At 35.1% G+C, this 21645-nt stretch overlaps 3 protein-coding genes across 6 annotated transcripts; 1 reads left to right on the forward strand and 2 right to left on the reverse strand.

The window, feature by feature from the left end:
• Nucleotides 1-516: 516 nt before the first annotated feature.
• letmd1 (LETM1 domain containing 1) lies at nt 517-7230 on the reverse strand. 4 transcript variants are annotated; one of them, XM_059540687.1, is made up of 9 exons: nt 7061-7230; nt 4316-4455; nt 4100-4215; nt 3927-4009; nt 2007-2193; nt 1803-1904; nt 1561-1713; nt 1383-1479; nt 517-757 (listed from the first exon to the last, which is right to left on the reverse strand). In XM_059540687.1, exons 1-9 carry the CDS (start codon nt 7177-7179, stop codon nt 684-686), a joined length of 1071 nt encoding a protein of 356 aa, XP_059396670.1. In that variant the 5' UTR covers nt 7180-7230; the 3' UTR covers nt 517-683. The 4 variants fall into 4 exon arrangements, with proteins under 4 accessions (XP_059396670.1, XP_059396669.1, XP_059396668.1 ...); XM_059540686.1 differs by having other exon boundaries at nt 4316-4470; XM_059540685.1 differs by having other exon boundaries at nt 522-757; nt 4316-4473; nt 7061-7226.
• A 1037-nt stretch (nt 7231-8267) lies between these two features.
• LOC132129127 (gametocyte-specific factor 1-like) lies at nt 8268-11079 on the forward strand. Its single transcript, XM_059540590.1, has 7 exons — nt 8268-8640; nt 8828-8943; nt 9069-9195; nt 9740-9820; nt 9998-10061; nt 10393-10463; nt 10740-11079. Coding segments are annotated over exons 1-7 (546 nt in total). The 5' UTR covers nt 8268-8555; the 3' UTR covers nt 10742-11079.
• A 9262-nt stretch (nt 11080-20341) lies between these two features.
• LOC132129281 (reprimo-like protein) lies at nt 20342-21121 on the reverse strand. Its single transcript, XM_059540807.1, has one exon. It carries the CDS (start codon nt 20797-20799, stop codon nt 20491-20493), a length of 309 nt encoding a protein of 102 aa, XP_059396790.1. The 5' UTR covers nt 20800-21121; the 3' UTR covers nt 20342-20490.
• Between the last annotated feature and the right edge of the window lie 524 nt (nt 21122-21645).

Here is a 21645-nt window from a genome sequence, read left to right on the forward strand (position 1 = left end):
TTTGTTTTTAAAGGCTGTAAACCTTCTGATTTAAAACACAAAAAATGAGAGAAAAAAATCAGAGAAAGACATTAGAAAAATGAATGTGATAGGTGATACTTGTCAGTGCATCTTTTAAACAAAGGTACAAAATTCCTCAAAACACAATTCACTATACATGAACAACTATTGTTAGCAGAATAAATATTCAGAATGAAAATGTTTCAAGACCAATGAGCTTTTATTCCAAATGGTTGCATTTGGCATATGTTCAGTGTGCTTTTTGTCTCAGATGTGGTTAGAACCTCTCATAGTGTAAATGTACGTCACTAATTACACAGCCTGTCTATATGGAAGAAAACTAATTAATGAAATTATTCCACATGTTCCAGAATCCCGATGACAATGACCTTCCTGTCTGTTCCTTACTAAAATAAACTAAATTGGATCACCAAGAAACACTTTTAAAGAATGACCGGCTTTTTAAAAAATAATTCCTGCAGAAACTTCAAAAAATTCCTATGAAAATAATGTCTGACTGAGCCAAAGGACTCGTGTATGAAAAAAAAAAAGGTTTTGCCCTGCTTGGATTTGCAAACATGAGTCTGTTTGTTCCCGTGATGTTTTGCCTTTGGGGGGGGGGTTGGGTGGTGGATTTTCAGCACTGGGCATTAGGAAGAGAAGTCATCTACTTCTTTCTGAGGTCAGTGACGTGGGTGTTTAGGGTAGTTTACAGTGAGCAGCACCATACAGTGCAAATAGAGGGAGGTCTCTGACTCTAGTCAAACAGAAAGGAAACACAATACCACAATGAATGTGCAACACAGTAACTGTCATCTCAGTTTCAAAAGAAAAACTGTGGTTTCTTCTGTTATTTGTTCATGCCATTCAACACAAACCTCAACTGACCAATTAAGAAACATTCAGGGTGTATTAAAAGCTAACTTTAGAGTACATTTATGTTAAAATCCTGAATACTGTGCAGTACACATTATACTTAAAAACAACATTTAAACTGTAATTCTTAATATTAATATGCCACACTGTTATTATCAAGAACGGTTTTAATTTTGAGTAAATAATTATTAAAATTACTTTTGTTTCATTCATAACACTGCACTGCATTATGGTATACAGTATCCTCTCCAATGCATTCAGTTGTACACTAGGCATATTGTATTGTCTACAGAGAATCTGCATACAGAAATGTTGCAAATTAAATGTTATGTTTAAATTATCTAAAATATGCACTAATTTGCATACATATCCAGAACCGAAATCTGAACACTGGAAAAGGCCAGGTTCAAAATTCTTATTTCACATTAACTTTAAATTCTTTTCACAGAGGGACATTTTGGACATCTGTTTTTTATCACTCCATAAATGTCTTATGGCTTGTGTACCTTTGAGGTGTGTTGAGAACTGCAACCACTGTGTGAGCCATTCCCGGCACTGTCCGGGACTCAGACGGTCAGTATTCAGCCCTCTCACGTAACATGCCTAGGAGATGTGATGTAAAAATAGTCTTCAAAAGAAAGTCTGCTTAAAAAATGTAATAGGCAGGAAAGAGTGACCCCTGACCTCTCTGAGCTCCGCATCGTTTAATTGGTGCACGCCTAATCGAACAATGGCGCGGTCCAGCTGCATGAGTTCTAAGGCGTGGCTGTTCAAGCGTCGACCAATCCAGAAGGCTGGGAGGCGGGGCGTCAGGAAAAGCAAAGGACACAGGTGCCTCTGCAAATAATTTTTTTAACAAGACGTAGACTAAATAACAAACATTTAATGTGCAGTTCATTGTTCAGCTGAGAATTTTTGAAGCTCACCATCTGATCTGCATACATTCTCTTGATACCCAAGGGAGGCCCAGAGAACAAAGTTCTCACTGCATGGACATCAGACACCACAGGGTGGACTCCACTTCGGACCTGCAGACACACATTTATATTTATTAAAAAGTCAAAATCGGAATAAAATTATAAAGGGTATGGTTTTGCATATACGTAACATTATGAATGAACTCAGGCTACCTTACTGGAGAGCTCCATGAGGCGGCTTTTGAGGCGGCTTTCTTTGACAGATGTTGATGTGCTCTCCAGCCCTTTGACTATAGCCCAGTGGTGCTGTGCTCTCTGGGCATGATACACCCCCTGAAACTCCACCAGCTGCTGTGGGGTCCAGAAGTGCCGGATCAGAAGCTGGCGAGGATAGAGGTACCTAGAGGATGATGCAGGCATGTGATCAGCTAAGGACAAGAAAGAAGAAAAACATCTGCCTTTCCCCATTTAGTGCACACACACACCGTGAACACACACCCAGAGCAGTGGGCAGCCACTTATGCTGCGGCGCCCGGGGAGCAGTTGCTCAAGGGCACCACAGTCGTGGTATTGCTGACTCAAACCCACAACCTTAGGGTTAGGAGTCAAACTCTCTAACCATTAGGCCACGACTTCCCCAAATAATATACTGTTGCAAAATAATTATTGTGCTGTAGAATAAAAAACTATTACTGAAGAAGTATTTCAATTGTAAAAATCTAAATAAATTATTATTACTATTGAAATAATACTATTGAGTTATTAGTATTTAATAACAACAACAATAAACTTATTTAAGGTTTAGTATTTTTAACATTTAAAAATTTAACTTAAAACTTTAATCAATAAAGAAATATTACAATTGCAATAATACAATTACACTGTAAAATTAAAAGGATCATAATAATTATTGATATTATCAAAAACTATATATATAACAAATATATTTTTTATTTAAATTATACAATTAATAAAATATTACTATAGCAAAAATATTATTGTAATAGATCTAAGGATTAATAATAATATTTATTTTAAAACGCATCCATTTTTCCCTCAGATTGATGAAATTTGATATCTTCATCTGTCCATGACAGCCGACTCAAAACCAACCTCATAGATCTCTGCAGTAAGGTAGCCTGAGCTTATTCAATATTATTATCATTAATTTTATTATCACTCCTTTGCTATATTACAATAATATTTTTGCAATAGTAATATATTTCTTAATTTAATTTTCTAATAGAACAGTTAAGAGTGTGCTTTGAGTGTACTGAATCGGGCTTCTTTTTAACGATAACGATTGTTGTAGTAACTATGAATTGCTGAGTGATACAATAAGCTGCTACATTAGTTTCTGTGTAAATTCTGTTGTTCAAACAAAGAATGTCTGAATCTACCAAAATAACAAGCCATGGATTAACAAAGATTTTAAACATTATTTAAATATGGGAAAAAATAATAATTTCATGCCGCATAGTCATCAGAACGTAAAGGAGTTAAATAAAGCAGTTAAAGTAAGATAAAAAACACAGAAGGAATATAAAGAGATTCAAAAGAGGAAATGCAAGAGATGCGTCATCCCTGTAACCGAAGTACCTCATGCAAAATTGGTAAATGACTTTTGTCCAATTGCGCTTATATCAGTTCTTTGCAAATGTATGAAACGCATAGAAAGAAATTGTCATCTGAAATTGAGAGATCTATTGGCCCCCTGCAATTTGCATACTGGGTCAATCGGAGTACTGTGAATGCATTCTTACATATAATGTTACTGTAATAAAACAGTTAAACAGAAGAACAAACTTTCACAAATATATAAACAGGCAAATAAGATCACTGGCCATAAACAACACTCACTTCAGGTATTATTTGATTATTTTATGGACAAATTGCCATTTTGTCCCTCTTAATAATGTTGTTGCTTTGTTATTGTCAGAAAATACAGAAATTTGAATACAGAAAAACCACATTCCTGAGGATGGAAGTATCATTGGATCAATGAATGGAAGAGTGACAGATAATAAAGGAGACATGCAATATTAAAGCAGTTTCAAAGATGCAAAAATACTTCATAATCGCTAAAAAGCCAAAACACTGAATAATCAGCGTAATAAGAGGTTAAATACTCACATAAGGATGAAGACCACATAGTTGGCAAAAGGAGGTATTGATAAGATGACCAATGGGATGGCTTTGATTAAGTCCCTGCGGACCTGAAAGCAACTCACAAAAATGATAACAATTGAATACAACTTATAACAGCAATATATCCCAAAAATGTCTGTTTCAGTTCTTTGACCCACCTGCCTGATTTTCTCCATATCACGGTAATGCAAATTCTGGTACTCTGTTTTTTCATTCAGCATGCAGGCTATGATTCTTCTCACTTTTTTACCATCTTGAAACAGGAGTCGGAAACCTTTATATAAAATCATTAAACCCTATATTATAACATATTTGCCCAAGATGGTTTGAGGATACAAATTCAGTAATGATTTTAAATATACATTCACTCTGACCTCTCATAAAAGTCTGATAGAGAACGTAAAATCGTGGAAAGCGACGTTGCAGGAATCTCTCATATTTCTCATTGGCCCATTTGAGACCGGACACAACGCTTCGACCAATTCCATGTCTTGCTTGTGAAGGTGAGTAGTGTCTAACAAACCACAAACTACTAGACATACATACATAAAATTGTAAAATATCAAAACAGGGCAGGGCATGTACTGTATTTCCTGATGAACCCAGGGCAATTTCTTCTCAGAATGAATGTGCTAACAGATTCAACTTGAATTCAACAGCATGCACCCTAATGGCTGTAAATATTGTTCTTTGAACAAGTAACAAGACCCACCCATTTAAGTTTACATATCAAACTGTGTGCATTCTAAATTAATTTATTTCAACTTCTGAATGTCAAACTTGGTCAAGACAAGTGCAATATCGTCCTCTACGGGGCGGTAAACTGCACAATATTTGTGATGCTTTGTAAGCTTTTTCTCAATTGTTCCATTTCAATAGCTTTTGTTGTGCTATACAGGTGCATCTCAGACTGAAGTAGTTTTTAGTCTTTGGTTCTTTTAATTGTGATGAATTTGTCTGACATTTAACAAAAGCTCACCAATTCACTATCTCAACAAATTAGAATACTTCATAAGACCAATAAAAAAAACATTTTTAGTGAATTGCCTATATTCAGCGTGGCGTGGAAGTGATCAGTTTGTGGCACTGCTGAGGTGGTCTGGAAGCCCAAGTTTCTTTGAAAGTGGCCTTCAGCTCATTTGCATTTTTTGGTCTCTTGTTTCTCATCTTCCTCTTGACAATATCCCATAGATTCTCTCTGGGGTTCAGGCCTGGTGAGTTTGCTGGACTCTGGACTTCAAGCAACTTGACCCCAGCTTCAGTACATTCCTTGTGAAGTTCTCTAAAATTCTTGAATCGATTTTGATTGACAATCCTCATAAGGCTGCGGTTCTCTCGGTTGGTTGTGCATCTTTTTCTACCACACTTTTTCCTTCCACTCAACTTTCTGTTAACATGCTTGGATACAGCACTCTGTGAACAGCCAGCTTCTTTGGCAATGAATGTTTGTGGTTCACCCTCCTTGTGAAGGGTGTCAATGATTGTCTTCTGGACAACTGTCAGATCAGAAGTCTTCCCCATTATTGTGTAGCCTAGTGAACCAAACTGAGAGACCATTTTGAAGGCTCAGGAAACCTTTGCAGGTGTGTTTTGAGTTGATTAGCTGATTGGCATGTCACCATATTCTAATTTGTTGAGATATGCTGTGTCCCAAACTTAAGTGCATGGACTCCGAAGTGCGCATTTGAATTGCGAATGCATCACAGCAGCGCGACGAAGGGTGTCCCAAACTGAAGTGTGTGTACTCCGAAGTGCGGATGTAAAGTGCGATTGCATTACAGCGTCACGACGTAAGCTGTCCCAAAGTGAGAATGCGCACTTTGAAGGGCGCATTTGAAGTGAGCATGTGTCACCGCAAACTTAGGCATGTGACTTGCTGCCTTGCTGTCTAATCAGGCAATGACTTTTCAGGCAGCGTTTTTGCACGAAGGCACCTCATGAAACTGATTTCGGACAGGCTTCTGAGGCAGCGTAATGGTTTAATGATCTACAGCAAAATATTGAGAGCTTTGGTGATAACTAGGTTTATATTTAATTACTGCAATATTCATTTCTCGCTAGAAAGGGCATAAAAAGTGGAAAACGTTGTTCAGAAAAATACATTTACACACAAACTGACCAACGACCGCAACTTTCAGGCGCCATCTTTATTTTTTGGCTTAACTCTCGCGGAATGGAATGCACAGGATTGTGGGATATCAAAGGCAGCGAAGGATACATCTATGCTGCCTTCAGAAATCGGCCAGATGAAGGCATCTCAGGAGACAGGAAGTGAAGCTAACTTTGAATTCGGACGTGCCTTGATGCCTTCCTACCTTGGAATGCGTCCTCCGAAGGCAGCATTTTTCAGTTTTTCCGTGGCCTTCGAAGTGCGTACACTCAACTTTGGGACACAGCTATATTGAATTGGTAGGTTTTTGTTAAATGTGAGCCAAAATCATTACAATTAAAAGAACCAAAGACTTAAACTACTTCAGTCTGTGTGCACTGAATTTATTTAATACACAAGTTTCACAATTTTGTGAGTTGAATTACTGAAATAAATGAACTTTTCCACGACATTCTAATTTATTGAGATGCACCTGCAATTCTTTAAATAAAACCAACATCTAAATGTTATTTTATGAACCAGTATTAAGACCCTTAGACCTGAGATTTATTTTTAATTGTGATTTTGCTCAATTGCTCTTGGTTTTGCACTTTGCAGGCGGTCCCTATCCTGCACTTTTACATTATAAGGTCTATCAGTTACAATACCTTAAGGCAGATTAAAAGAAATAAAACACATTGCGTGTTCTCTTCTACATTTGAAAACAATTATAACACATTATGTTTCTTGTCCTTGCGCTTAATCGTTTTCAATAAGAACTATTGAAGATTTCCGAGGGTGAAGCTCTGACAAATGTCAAACGTCGAACCAACTTAACTAAAAGGAGGACAGACAATGAGAAATATTTCCGGTAGCTCCATTTGTATAATTCATGATGAAACATTACGTTATCTTTAGTATCATTCTATAACGAGTGCATATGCAAAAACACCTAGATGTATGGTATGCACACAAACGCATACATATAAACGCATCGATAATCCTACACTTGTTATGAATAGTAGGCTACCTGGATTTTGTGGAATCCAGTCTAGGTGTGCAGAAACTTGCTTTGACCCAGACAGGTCGTTTTCCGTAAAGTAAGATCAAAGAAGCTCCGCTGCACACACCTCTACAGGACAGTGCCATCTTGGACTGAGCAGCTGACAGTTCTACGTGAGCGTGTCTTCAGAGAAAGGAATGCAGGCGCGGCGCTGTGATTGGCTACTTCAATAACACCCAGAGCCGTTTAATTTAATTTTTTCTTTAATTTTTTTTCTCGATAGATACCGTAGTATTTGTGCGATTGGAGTCATTTCAAAACAGTATTAGTCTTCTTGGCTCAAGCAAACTAAAAATGTATATATTTGTACACTGTTGTTCAAAAGTTTGGGATCAGTAAGATTTTTAATGTGTTTTACAGAAGTCCCTTCTGTTCATCAAGGCTGTATTTATTTGATCTAAAATACAGAAAAAAACGTAATATTGTAAAATATTATTACCCTTCAAAATAATGGTTTTCTATATACTTTGAAATAGCCTATAATTTATTTCTGTAATTCAAAGGCTTTTTGTCTTCGGTGTCACATGATCAGAAATCATTCTAATATGCTGATTTATTATCAATGTTGGAAACAGTTGTGCTGCTAAATTTGTGAAACCAGTGAAATTTTTTTTTCAGGATTATTTTCTGAATAAATTAAAAAAGAACAGCAATTATTAAAATATAAATATTTTCTAACAATATAAATCTTAACACATCCTTGCTGAATAAAAGCATTAATTTCTTTCAACAAAAAACCCCAAAAACAAATAAAAAAGAAAAAGAAAATGAAAATAAAAGTTTTTTTTGTTTTTTTTTGCTGACCCCAAATTTTTTAAGGTAGTGTATATTGTTACAAATTTTTATATTTTGAATAAAAGCTTTTTATTCATCAAAGAATCATGAAAAAAAGTATCACAGGTTCCAAAAACATTAATCAGCACAGCTTTCTAATCTAATTTAATCTACCGTTAACTGAATTGAAGTTAATTGTTTTATTTAACTTTATTTTATATAAAATAGTTTTTTTCTGTCTCTATTTGGAAAAGTATTGAACATATATAATTATGCAAATATTGTAATAACGAAACAAAGGTTTTGAAGTAGTAGGTCACGTGACATTTCACGGTCAATCAAGTGAAGGGGAGCACGTGCCATACCTCAAGACTACAAAAACAAGTAGTAGGTGTTCTGACGAGATAATGCCATGTAAAGAGATTAGAAAGTATTGCACGTTGTGATTGTTTTATTTTTTAAAGAAAAAAATGCAAATGTTTTTGATCGGACTACTTTGACTTTTGGCGTTCGACGTCCCTTCTTTCAAGTGTTTTAACTGTCTTGTTTAGCACGGGCCACTTTTCTACTAATCATAGTGTTTTTTTTTTTTTTTTTTTTTTTTTTATAACTTTGCTTGTTTTTAAATCGGGCGTGTTTTATTTAGGGTGACATTTTGAACTCCCCAAATCCCCAGAAGGAAGAGAGCATGGCCACTATTCGATTCGGGAGTAGCGTTGGTCCGTCCGGAGTCAACTCTGAAAATCAACAGCATGGCTGGACTGAAGAGAACGGTAATTTAGCAGCTGGATTTATTATAGGCCTACCCCATCTGAAGTCACAATATTACAGTCAAACACGTCAATCTAGCGCGTTCACATAGAAAAACACTGGACGAGTAGTGCAGTGGAACGGAAAAATTCGTTCCGTGTGAACCAGCCACAAGAGCAACCAAGTTTGATGAGCTTCTTGTTTCCACAGTTTATAGTGAATACACTGACGTCGGTGACCCCAACAGGATTGTGCAGTGCCCTTATGACAAAAACCACCAGATCAGAGCCTCTCGCTTCCCTTTTCATGTTCTCAAGTGCAGGAAGGTGGGTTATGGGGCGGAGAGATCTTCTCCATGTTTGTTTTTGATGATATATTTATTGAAATTGTGAAGGTGTTCTTGGCAGTGGTGTTGTGAGGACTTTATCTGTCCACCCCCTATCTGTATCAGAACCACCCCAAACTGGCTAGTGAACTGAAGACTTGCCCCTTCAATGCCAGACACTTGATTCCCAAGCATGAGTTGTTTCATCACATTGCAAACTGTGAAGACAAGAGGTCGCTGAATGCTGAAGATGGTTAGTGTTGCATGTTTGAGGGTGGACCGTTACTGTGATATTTTCATGGGACAAAAAAAAAAAAACCCTCCTTTTTGTTTCTCCTTTCCAAAATCTTGACATTTTTTAGATATGTTTTCATTTGTCAAGCAGGATCAGTGTTTGGGAGTAAATAGTTACATGTAATTTAATTACAAATAAATGAAACCGTAATCCATAAGCTACTGAGGAAAAAAAAAGTGTAATTAAACTAGTTAGTTTTGAAAATGTTAAAGATTACAAAAAGGTTTACATCTGAATATTTTCATACCCACCCACATAGATTTAATTGATTTCTTTCCCAAATTGCACTCACTTCTCTAAAATGAGACTCCAATGTTTCAGAGGTTTAGGACTCGTTTATGCAATAACTTTTTTTTTATTATTATTATTTGGGTTTATGTATATGCTTTTTGTAGATTAATCATTAGATGACTGTTTTCTGTCATACCTATGCAAAGATTTGATTAAAAAAATACATGCCAATTAAACTTTCTTGTATGGTTTTATGATTTATTTTTTATAGGAAATGTAGAGCTGCTGGAGAAGTTTCAGGTACCTGTTAACACCTGCACAAACCCTTCACCCTATGAGGACTGGGAAACAGGTGTGTGTGATCTGTTGAGTGTATGGGGTGCCGTTTTGAGTCTAGTTTTTGTAGTCTTCTGCTGTGACACTGCCAGTTTGCCTTATTAAATATGTATAGTTTCTGTATTTTTATTTTGGTTTAAAAGAATAAATCCCCTTCTTTCTGAATCCCCTCTGTTTGGCCCTATGATTGCAGAGGCTGATGATAATGCTGCTATGTTTGTCTGGGGTGCATCCAACAATCAGCTTGCCCAAAACAAGTGAGTCCTCATGTTGTGTGTGGTTTTTTTTTTTGTTTCTTTTTTTTTTCTTTTTTTGACCTTAAATCCTCTGACCCAGTAAGGCAAAAAAAATTTCCGGAGTATAATTATAATTTTTTTTTAATTACCCTTGTAATGGTTTGATTGCAAGTGATCAAGTTTAACCACTAGGGACACGAATACAAACATACTCTTTACTTATTCCTGCATTTAAAAAATAAAAAAACCTGACCCTTGCCTGATGTTTTCTGACAAGACGGGGCTAAAGTTGCTCCACTCAAGTGAATTATTATTTTTGCTTTAAATTCACTTGCACTCTTGCTTTTGTTAGGCCAGAGCCATCTACCACCATCAGTTTATCTGATGGACTCAGGGCACCACGGACTCTTCCATGGAAACTCTGTAAGTGCTTTAACACTCTTAATTTAACCAGGGGTTTTAACTTTTAAACGAGTCTGCGCTTCTATCCATGGGAGTTTTTAACACTCCTGTAGATGGCAGCAGCACTCTTAGCTGATTCAAACAGTCCTGTGGCATTTTCTAAACCAGTTATGACCAGTACTGGAAGAAAATTAAATTACTTTAAGACTAGTCTAAGCAGTGTATGCAACCTGTGTGTGTGTGTGTGTGTGTAATTTCATTCTCGCAAAAATTTTTTTTTTTTTTTTTTTTTTTAAGGATTTCACCACTGGATGGACTTCACCTACTGATCTTACTTATTTAATACTTTAAGCCCTGTGTGATTTCTAGCCTAACTTGTTTAAAGTCTACTTATATTTGAAAGTTTTACATTTTTTTAAAGTATTGTGAAATTTCCCTTTTCCTATTTTCTACAAGTTAATACACTGTCTGTAAACTGTTATGGTCCATGTGTAGAGATGCTCCTTATTAAAGCAAAGAATTGTCATTTCAAATGAGACTCCATTCAGTGCCAATCTTTCTGGACCCTTTGCTTTTTGTGGAAGTGGTTCTTTAATCCTGACCTGTATGATTCATTAAAGATTTAAGTGCAAGCCTCTTGCTGTGTTTTTTTTTTTTTTTCTCTTCTCCCCCTCCTTTTCTTCATTTTTACAAACTACAATCCCAAATTAAGTGTTACTTTTGGGAATTTGATGCGTTTAGTTTTAAACTTAACAATATTAAAAACTTGTAATTTCTAACAGTTTAGGTTATGACTTAATTTAAATTGGGCAAATTTCTTGTATATGGTTTTGATAGTGTAAAAATGCATTGTTTAAATTGTGAATAATACATTTTTACACGTCTTTAGGCTTCAGTTTGCACAAGAACAATGGAAAGATCTAAAATGTTTTTAAATACAGGATTTGTAAATGGCATTGCTCTCATAGATTAATAGCATTTAACAATATTTATTAATTTAACAGATCGATTAAATGCTGTAAATTGTTGCATTATTGTAACAGTCTTTTTTTATTTTAGAGATTAGGTCCTCACCCACAGTGTGCTTTGAGCTTTTTAAATTAGTGTTAAAGTTCTGTCCTTTTTCCATTACAGTGGTTATTTGAGTCCTAGAGAAGATGGACTAGTCTAACTGTGGATATATGAATGAAGCATGAGTTAGTATGGCAGGGCCACAGGTCTGCCCCCTCTTCCTCATCTCCTCTGCCTTGTTTAACCCGTACAGACAGCTGGCCACACCAGCTCTCCCTTGCTAGCTGCACAGACGACAGACATTTGCATGATGAGAGGGTCTCGGTGTATGTGTGCTTGCAATTGCGTATGCACTAAGCAGGGCTGATCGGTTTCTGTGTACCTGTTAAACACAGCTGTGTAGCGCTTCCTTTGTTGCTCTGAGAAGCAGTTTACAATCTCCCTTTCATTTTTAAACTTCACTTTTTGGGTATGTGAGCAAATTTAAATGCAATGCTGTTCTTTAAGTGAAATTTAAGTGCAATGGAGTTTTGTGATATAAAAACATTAACATTTTAAAATCTATTTTTGTTTTGAGAGAATTTCTTCCTGTGTCAAATCATTCTAAAAAGGTTTTATTTTGTGCTCAAGAAATATTTATTTTTGATGTTGAATGATTGTTGCTTAATATTTAATAACCTTTTTTTTCAGGATTTGGTTAATAGAAAGTAAAAAAAATAATTATTAAAAAAAACAGGTTATTTGAGTTTTTGTTCATAATATAATTCTCTGCCATCAGTATTAACTGCATGCATCTCTGCTGAATAATTTTGAAAAATTAAAATGAAAAATTAAATCTTAAACCATAACTAAATCAGATCGGAATGCAGAGACAAATCCTAGATTACACACAAAACATTCTGCAACGTGACTGATAAAGTCCCCTTATTTGCATCTGGTTTTCTCCCCTGCAACAGATGCTGAAATTAATCAGCATCATACTGTAGTCTCTTACACGCTTCCATTCGCTCAGCATTTTATGTTTTGACACGAGCGTGTCAGTTCATCATTGGCCATGACGGTCTGCAGAATAAGACAGTCTAGAAATGGAAAGAAGTGGGGCACTTGTACCCTTAAGCTATGCTGATAGAAAAATAACAATGTATGATTGCGTCTCATTCATAGATTTTAAAGGGGTCATTAATAGGTTATGCTTAGATAATAAAATTGGACCAAGAATGCATCTTTTGGAGCAGAAAATAATGTTGTGTGAGTGTGGTTCTCCACCCTTGCTCTTGATTGCTGTATACTATTCATGATTTGCAAATATATTCTGTCCTTCAGTTAATTTTCCCCAGAGAGCAATTCTAGCAGCCTGTGTTGTGCCTTTCCGTTCTGCCAGCGTTTTACAGTTACGTCAGAGAGCGCCTGACAGCAGCGTTTGGTTGCTGTTTATAGGCCAATAAAAGTTATTTAGTAGAATTTCATAGTTCAGTGGAATTCAATGTTTGCCTTTTTTCTCATAATTATAACTTGGTATCTCATAATTTTGACTTCATAATCATAATTTCAATTTAAAATTGACTTCAAATTGTCAATTTCAAGGAATTAGTGTCTAAATTTTGATTGTCGTGATTTACCTTGCAATCTCACATTTTTCTCATATTTGACTAAATTTAAAAAAAATAAATTCTTCGTATATTGTAATTTTGACTTCATTTAATTGACTGTCAATTTCAACTGTCATAATTATGACTTAATATCTCATTTTAGCTTTTCATCTCATAATTGACTGTCATAATTTTGTCTTAATTATGACTTATGTCATAGATTTACCAAAGCATGTTTTTTTCTTATTTGGTAGATATTTTGTGCATTGATGAGTATGTGCTATAGCATTTAATTGATGCCCAGTTCCCATCTTAAAAAACAAAGTTTAAATTTTTAATTACAATAGTCTTATAAGTTTGTTTAATTATCTTTGTCTATTTGATCAAATCATGAAATTTGATAGGTTTAATCGGTAAAGCACATTGCACTGTGTGATCTGTTGTATGCCGTATTTTAAGTTGTGTGTTTTGTGTACAGGTTTTGCACAATATACACATTGCAAAAATGTTGTGCCACTGGGTTTAAATATGTTTTCATTGTTGCCTTCAGAAAAGAATGGTTTCATCTGTTTCTGCTGGTACTTCAATAGTTTATCAGTATGGCTGGCAGAACTTTAAAGGGGATCAAGACACTTAAGAATGTTTGATCTTTGGACAAAATGGATTTTAAAGAAGATCAAAGTTCTTTTCTTCAGTGTTCTCTTTAATGTTTGCACTAAATTCATCCAGCTTGAAATTTTCCCCTGCCAGCAATAAAAATGATTTGACTTTAACAAGATTTGATCTCATTTAATGCAGAGCAGCGACATACTTAAATCATTGTAATGCACTTAAAGCATTCAGTATTTGCTTTAAATTGTGCTCTCTGTGTTTGTGAGGGTTCCTGAAACCCAGACAGTACAGTCAGGTGGGAAAGGATGCAGTGTATTATTTGCATGCATTGTGATAATTGAAGGACTCCGAGCTTAGGTTGAGGTCTCCGCAGTGTCTGGGTCACCATCTGCGTAAGCACTGTGTGAAAGAGCTGTTCAGCAGGACTTAACGTGCTGCAGTTTGAGACAGCATGTTTGAAAAGGTTCAGCAAGACATTTCTGACAGTTGGTAGACATACAGCATGAATTTGATTACATCACTGTTCCTTCAGATTCAGAGGACGTGCTTGATCTTATGGTTAAATAAGAATTTATATATATATATATATATATATATATATATATATGTATATATATATATATGTATATATATTTTATCACAGGATTCTGAAATACTTGATTGTGACGTGTCTCTTGTCACACCGCAGGCTTACAATCTCATTTCATACAAATTCAACACACACAATAGTGTGTTCAGGCAATCAGTTGTAGTAAAAAAAAGACTTCAAAGGTCTTCATTATATTAATTATTATTAATATTGTTTCACTGTTAATCTTTTAGCCTTTCCAATTATTTAGTATTTTCTTATTTATACTTAATTATATACAGGTGAAATTATGAAATAATTTCTATTAAAATCATTAGATCAGGAAACCTAGGCCTTCCCTGAATATAGATTTAAATGGAGGGAACATGTTTTGATTTTTTTTTTCCCCACATATGCAGATTTTAAAGTTTAAGAATCGAGATTTCAAATAATTCTTAAAGAAACTTACTGTTAAGCTTGATTTAATTGGATAAATATCGATGTAAAGGGAGTGAAAGGTTTTTGTTTTTTCTTCTTCTGAGTATATTAACCCTGAAATGAGGGAAACTGAGAAAAATGTCAAACCTGAGAAAGCAGGGTAAGTCAAATGTTAATTTCATTAATCTAAGAAATGCAACAGTTTGGATTAGAGAACATTTAATTATGTGAGAGAGCATGAGACTATGTGGAAAGCTGCTGATTAAAATAGACACTAAATTATATTTAATATATAAAATGTTTGTAAAGTCATGTAGCCTACACCCATGAACCTTTGTTTTATTATGTTGAACCCGAAAACTCAGTTTCCCATCTCAGGGTAAATCAACCCAGAGTTCAAGTTTCTTATTGAAATGCATTTCTGTGCATTAAAGTGTTTGGTATATTAACATTATAATATTAATATACCAAATATAAGTAAAAAAAAAAATCGTATTTTTTTCTTCAGTGAAGATTTAAATGGTAAGTTCATATTAATATATAGAATGCAGTTTCAAGTTTTTTGTTTGTTTTGAAATTCAAAGTATGTCTGCCTCAGATGCGTTTATCAACACCCATAAAACTCTCGTCTGCCTTTTATCAGAAAAAAAAAAAGTGTAATAATACGCAGCCAGCAACTCAAGCTGTCAATTCTCATTGAAATCTAGTTATGCAATATTTGGTGTGCTGTACAAACATTTGCGCTTTGCAGTGCAGTGGCTGGGTTTAAATGCCTTTTGCTGTCAATCACATTAAGACTCATTGGACTGAACAAAAAGAAAGGGAAGGGGGGAAAAACAGCCTGTCACTTCCTGTTCCTCACACACCACTAGAGTGATGGGTCGCTCTGTCCTGACTGTGATGGAAAGGTATTGCAGCTGTTACTCCCAAATGCTAAACTAAAGTCTGCAGCTTGTGGGATGACGGGGAGCGCATTAGAGCATTTGCATTTGTGCATGCAAAACAGAGATAGCCTTTCAGAGGGATAGAGAACAATAGCAACTATATCTCTACTACATAAGCAACTGAATTAGCAAGATGAATTAAAAAGAATGAGAAAGAACAGCCAGGTCCACTATCTGATCATCATGGTGCCTCATGTCAGTTATTAATGGATCTGTAGGGGTACCATACTAAAGCATCATTCAATTACAACCTTTTTAAAGATATTTAAATACTAACCTATATATGTTGTTTTTTCCAGTGCTATCAATGAAAAGAGGTCATTTATTTGTCTTTCCTCTGTGTGTGTGTGTGTGTGTGTGTATACATTTTTTTTTATCCCAGTGGTTTACTTAAACCTGATTATACCCCATGGGGGAAAACAAGCTTATAAATCATGCAGAATTAGTTTTTTGGAAATGTAAAAATCCAGAAATATTTCTGTGAGGGGTAGGTTTAGGTTTTTAAGGCGATAGTATATACGTTTTTTACATTAGAAAAACCAATACGCCTATATAGTGTCCCCACAATGATAAACCAGACTGTGTGTGCGTGTGAATTTAATCTGAACATTTGTAAGATTTAGTTAGTCAAACAATTTTGAAGTTAACTGAACTAATAATGTGTATATTGAAAAAAGTGATCTGTGACATTGTACTTTATTGTGCTGAATATATTTTTGTGTATGTGTGACTATTGTTTTGATTTTATATAAATATAATTGTGCATATGTAGATAGGAATTATGAAATAATGTAAAAATTCTAACAGCGGTGTGACCCTGAAATCTAAATCATTCACATCTGCAAAAAACTTAATGAAGCCATAAGGACTCCAAAGAACTATATTTTAGAACTGTCTTCTGAATGAAGGATTTATATCGACTGTATATTACATCAGTCGAGGGTAACTAAGGCTATGCGTTGGTGTGGCACAAGTTACACAGCAAGTTTTCCTCCTCGAGGTCACACAGTTAGTCTCCAGAGAATCTTGTTTTAGGCTGTGTCCCCTGTGGCTTTTGGGCAGACCCTTGATTTTGTATAACATTCTGTCAATGATGAAAAAAAATACTGATTACTTGTGGGAGTTAAAGCTGTCAGATATGATCTAAAACGAGGACATTTCATAGATAGTGAATGGTTTTGGATTCACCTCAAAATAGTTTAGGGCATCGTTATAATTGTTTCTCTGTCAGTTTAAGTCTCAGTGACAGTTGGTAGCAAACAGTGACTTCCTGTGCACAAAGTATTTCACTGGTAGGCCTACTAAAGAATCACTGTAGAATCAATGCTTGTTGCATAACAGGTTAAGGTGGTTGAATCCCACCAAGACCCTTTTTAATGCTTTTACATTTATGCTAACATTTATTGTAGAGACCTCACATTTTCTCCTTCCTTTTTTCTTTGACATTTCCCCTGTTCCATAGCCTTTCTCTAGCTCTGTCAGTTCATAATGCCACGTCACTTCTCAGGACCATACAGCTGTCTGACAGCCACAACCACTGGGAGTGACCTTTTCTTCCAATTCTTTTCATCCACTCGCCCTCCCTCTTTCTTTAAAGAAGGTCTGAAGGAATATAAAGCAATCATGGCATCAATCATTCAGTGCCTCTCATGAGAAAATTCATGAGAACCTGTAGCAAGATTCTCTCTTTTAGTTCTGTTTTCAAGATTTTCGTGATATTCTGAAGGAGAAAAATAAGATATGCATAAACGGCAGAATCTTAACTGCACAGACTGAAAAAGAGTTTCATTTATTTTATATTATGACTGTGAAATATTTAAACACTAGATATGCATAAAGATACCTATCCATAATTTATATTCATCCTAGACAGGCCCAGGTGGAATTTGCAATAAAAAAAATTTATTTGCACTTTTATCAAATTTGCGTATATGTATATGCACAATATTTATGTTTGTATGTGTGATTTAAAATAAGTTTATTATTTGAAAAATGTATTGAATTATTTAAATTATCCCTGTGATAGCAAAGGAGAATTTTCAGCATTATTCATCATTATCTTTCAGAAATCCTTCTAATAACTTGGTGCTCAAGAAATTATTATTATTATGTTATAATGTTTGTGCTGCTTGATTTTTAATGCATATTAAGGCTTAATATAATCAAATTTAATATTAAGACTTAATATAATGCATTCATTATAACTTCATAAAATAATTTTTTTTCGGGTATTTTTAATGAATAGTTCAAAAGACCAGCATTAATGTGAAATATAAATATTTTGTAACTTTATAAATGTCTTTACCATCACATTTGATTAATTTAATGCATCAGCATAATGAAAAAATGAATTTATTTAAAAAAATCCCACCTGAGCCAACTGTTTATCAATCAAAAACGGATCAATTTTGAATTATTCTGTTTATAGTATGAAACCAGCATCTGTGTGGTATAGCATTGCATTACAAGCAGTGCATTATTTTCAAAAAAAAAAAAAAAAAAGCAGCAGTGACCCATTCATTATATGTGTGCAGTGGGGTCTTATGAGCTGAATGGATCGGGGTCAGTGATATAGCATGCACCCTTAATCTCTAATTTGGATTATAGCTCTCTGTTCTCCATTGCATGTTTTTTAGCACCATCTGTTTTAAGGCACTGTTTCTAATAACATCTTTGGCACGTTTTCAACAGTCACATGTATTATAGAGTGAATGGCTTTGACCATGTTCTTTAAAGTGACACAAGTGATTTCATGCTTGTATGCAGCAGTGTGTGTACAAATACAGAGGAAGGTATTATCCAACTGATTTTAGGGATTTATGCAACGTCTCTGTAATGTTTAAGAACATTGATTTGAGGTGCCAATAAAAAATAAGGCTGCCATTTTATGGAGCAGTTCGTTAATGTAATTAAGATACTGAGGGCCCTAGGTTAAGTTACATAATGTTGTAGTTCACTGTTATCCCCCAGTTTAATACTTAAATTCCCTTTACAGTAGGCTAAATAACAGTAACTGTAAAGTGCTAATCTGTTTCTTGTCAGAAATAACAATGTCCTGCATCCATTGTAGATAGGGTTATGATCATTGATTTTTAATGGGTTCTAAAGCTTACTGACCTTAGTTGCATCACGCCGCTCACATCGGACGTAGACACCGAACCATGTTGGGCCATACCTCTTTTTCAATTTTCTGTCCTGTACGTCTGTTTTCAATCCCAGTATTGTCGAAACCGATACCTATACTTATAAACTAAACAGATCTTGTAAATTATTCAAATAATAAAATCAGTAACGTTAATAATACTCACTTAACATTTGAAAGCCGTGTTTTTTATAGGTCTATACAGTTCAGCCTTTTTTGTTTACGCTGTCAGAAATAAAATGTAATGCATCCTTACTGTATAAAAGTATTAATTTGTTTTAAAAATCGTAGTAACGTCAACATTTTGAGCAGTTGTGCAATTTGTTTATTGTGAAACAACTCCTGATTCCTGTCATCGGATACGCGGTTTCTTAAGATCTATTTGTGCCTCTAATGCTTTTGGGAAAAGCATCCCTAAAATTGTATATTAGCTAGGTTAAACAAAAGTTAATAGTTAGCCCTAGTTTTAGCATTAGTATGTTATAGTTTTTTTTAATGGAATTTTAGATTTACTGCATTTTGTGTGTGTGTGTGTGTGTGTGTGTGTATGTGTGTGTTTGTGTGTTTTAAAGTCAACTGCAGCATCAAGAAAGAGCCTACTGCAAAAGTCCTAAGACAGGAGAAATGGTGAAGATGCACTATTCCAGATTCATTTGGTGAGTCAGCAGAATATCAGATTCAAAAGCTGACATATTTTGAATCATTCTAGGCTTTTTAACTGCTTGTTCGTGAAAGAAAAAAGCATATTTCATTTTCTTAACAGCATTTATCTGTTTTAAGAACCAGCTAGCAAGGAAATAAGCAAAAATGTTTATATGAAAAAAACATATAAATTTAACAGTCCATCAAATCATTGTAAGTGATCTGCACTGTGGCTGTAATGCAGCTGCCAAGATACCAAAGAGAATTAGATGAAAGGGATTAAATCATCATAAATAGAAATTAACTCTTTTTTTTTTGTTTAATATCTTTTTTCTTACGACTTGATTCATGTTTGTCCTGTACTGAAGACACTTTATGCTTGAACCTTTGCGACTGACCTGTCAGAGAGGTTATCTTTTTTTTTTTTTTTTTATTAATTTTGATTTTGTGATACATTTCAGAATACAATGAATTATGTATTTGTCAAGAATGTGAAACTTTATGACTGGTGGTTAATCATCTAATGTGATGGACAGATAATAACCAATTCTAATTGGTTAGTTAACTGGACTGTCATATTTTAAGTCTAAAATGTAATCTAGGAATTAAAATGAAACAATATTTTTAGTTCTGCATCTACTTTTAATCCATTTTGCATGCAAGTATACTACACACAATGATCTTTCTTAAAGCCATGCAGAAATTCTCGATTTTTTTTTCAGTTGAATCAACGAATCACATGAATCAATGCTACTATAAATACAAAACAAATGACAAATTCTCAATTTCAAATGATCCAACTTGGATAAATGTATTCTTCTGTTATCTTTCTTCTCTTATTGTTTCAGTTGCCTATGAAGTATGTGTTTTGATGGAAGATGTAGTCAAATGTTCAACTCTACACATTTCTGGGTTTTAAAAAAGTTGAATGCATTGTTCGAGATTTCGGTCTCCATTGTTCCCAACATTAGGTTCTGGTCCAAAATTAAATTAAAATTATATAAAAACATTTAGTTAAGCATTGGCATGAAAATCATCCCAACAGGTGTCGTTCATGCGAAATTGACATGTCAGGTTTATGGCACGGTCTAACCTACTCCACTCATGCAGCAATCATAATTTCCGCATCTTTAGAAGGTCTTCTGTCCTCCACCAGCAGATTGATCATACTCTCGGACTTGATGAGCAGATTGCACCCGAGGAAAAAGATGCCGAAAATGACAGTCAGTGACAGCACACAGAGAACCGCGATCTGCACCAAACGCATGATGAACTGCTCGTGCTCGTCCTGAACCGGTGAACCGAGCCCGTCGCTGGTGATCAACGACAAGTTGCAGCATCCTCGGACGCTTTCCAAAGGCTGCTTCACTGAAGAGATCGTCCGGTTCAGTAGCCCTTGCGAAACATTCATGTCGAGTTTTCTGTGGCGTTTTTTTAACGCGTAGGCTATTGAGGTTTTAAAACTTCCAAAGAGTCCTGAGTTTGCCAAGGTTACTTGTGAGTTTCCATGGATATCATAGTTCAAAAGAAAAAAAAGTCGTCAAAGCTTCGGTTAGTGGCAGACAGTCTGGTTTATTTGTGATATATAACGGAGTAGGCTACATCATCCAAACATCCCTGCAGCAGCCTCAGTGTTTCTGGAGGAGCGCACTCCGGTATTTTAGTGTCTTCGAGCGCGCGCTGAGAGGCGCGGGGACGCGCACACATTTTCTTCTGAACTCAGCGAGGTAAGGGGGGGGCTTAAAAGTAGACTGTTTTGGCAGCGCTTTCCTTTCCTGCTCAAATGCAAGAACGACTTTTTTACAACACTAAGTGTGTCCCATGATATAATGGAAAGTTCTACAAACACTTGTGGTGTTCATGCTCACTTGAACACTTGGTCCAAATCGTCAAGTGCGAAGACTGCGGGTATTTGGACAAGTAGAACATCTGAAGTAAACTCAATATCGTTTGAGTGGATAGTGTGCCCTTTCAAATCAAATTTATACATTTTATATTGCGAAAATATCATTTATTTAAGCGTATTCAGGATTGGCTAAATAAAAGGTTTGCTATGAAATTAGCCTTAGAAAGATAAAAATTAATTTAAAATGATTCAAAATAATTTCCATCACAGTGTTTTGAGATGTGGTCAAAATCACATTTATTTAATTCGGTCTAGAGTTTCAGTTACAGTTAAATCTACCACGTAATTGTTTATACTGTGACGAGCCACTGTTGAAAATTGTAATAACAAAGTAAGTAAACGAATCAGTGT

The sequence above is a fragment of the Carassius carassius genome, chromosome 46 (assembly GCF_963082965.1).
Source record: "Carassius carassius chromosome 46, fCarCar2.1, whole genome shotgun sequence".
Lineage (NCBI taxonomy): Eukaryota > Metazoa > Chordata > Actinopteri > Cypriniformes > Cyprinidae > Carassius > Carassius carassius.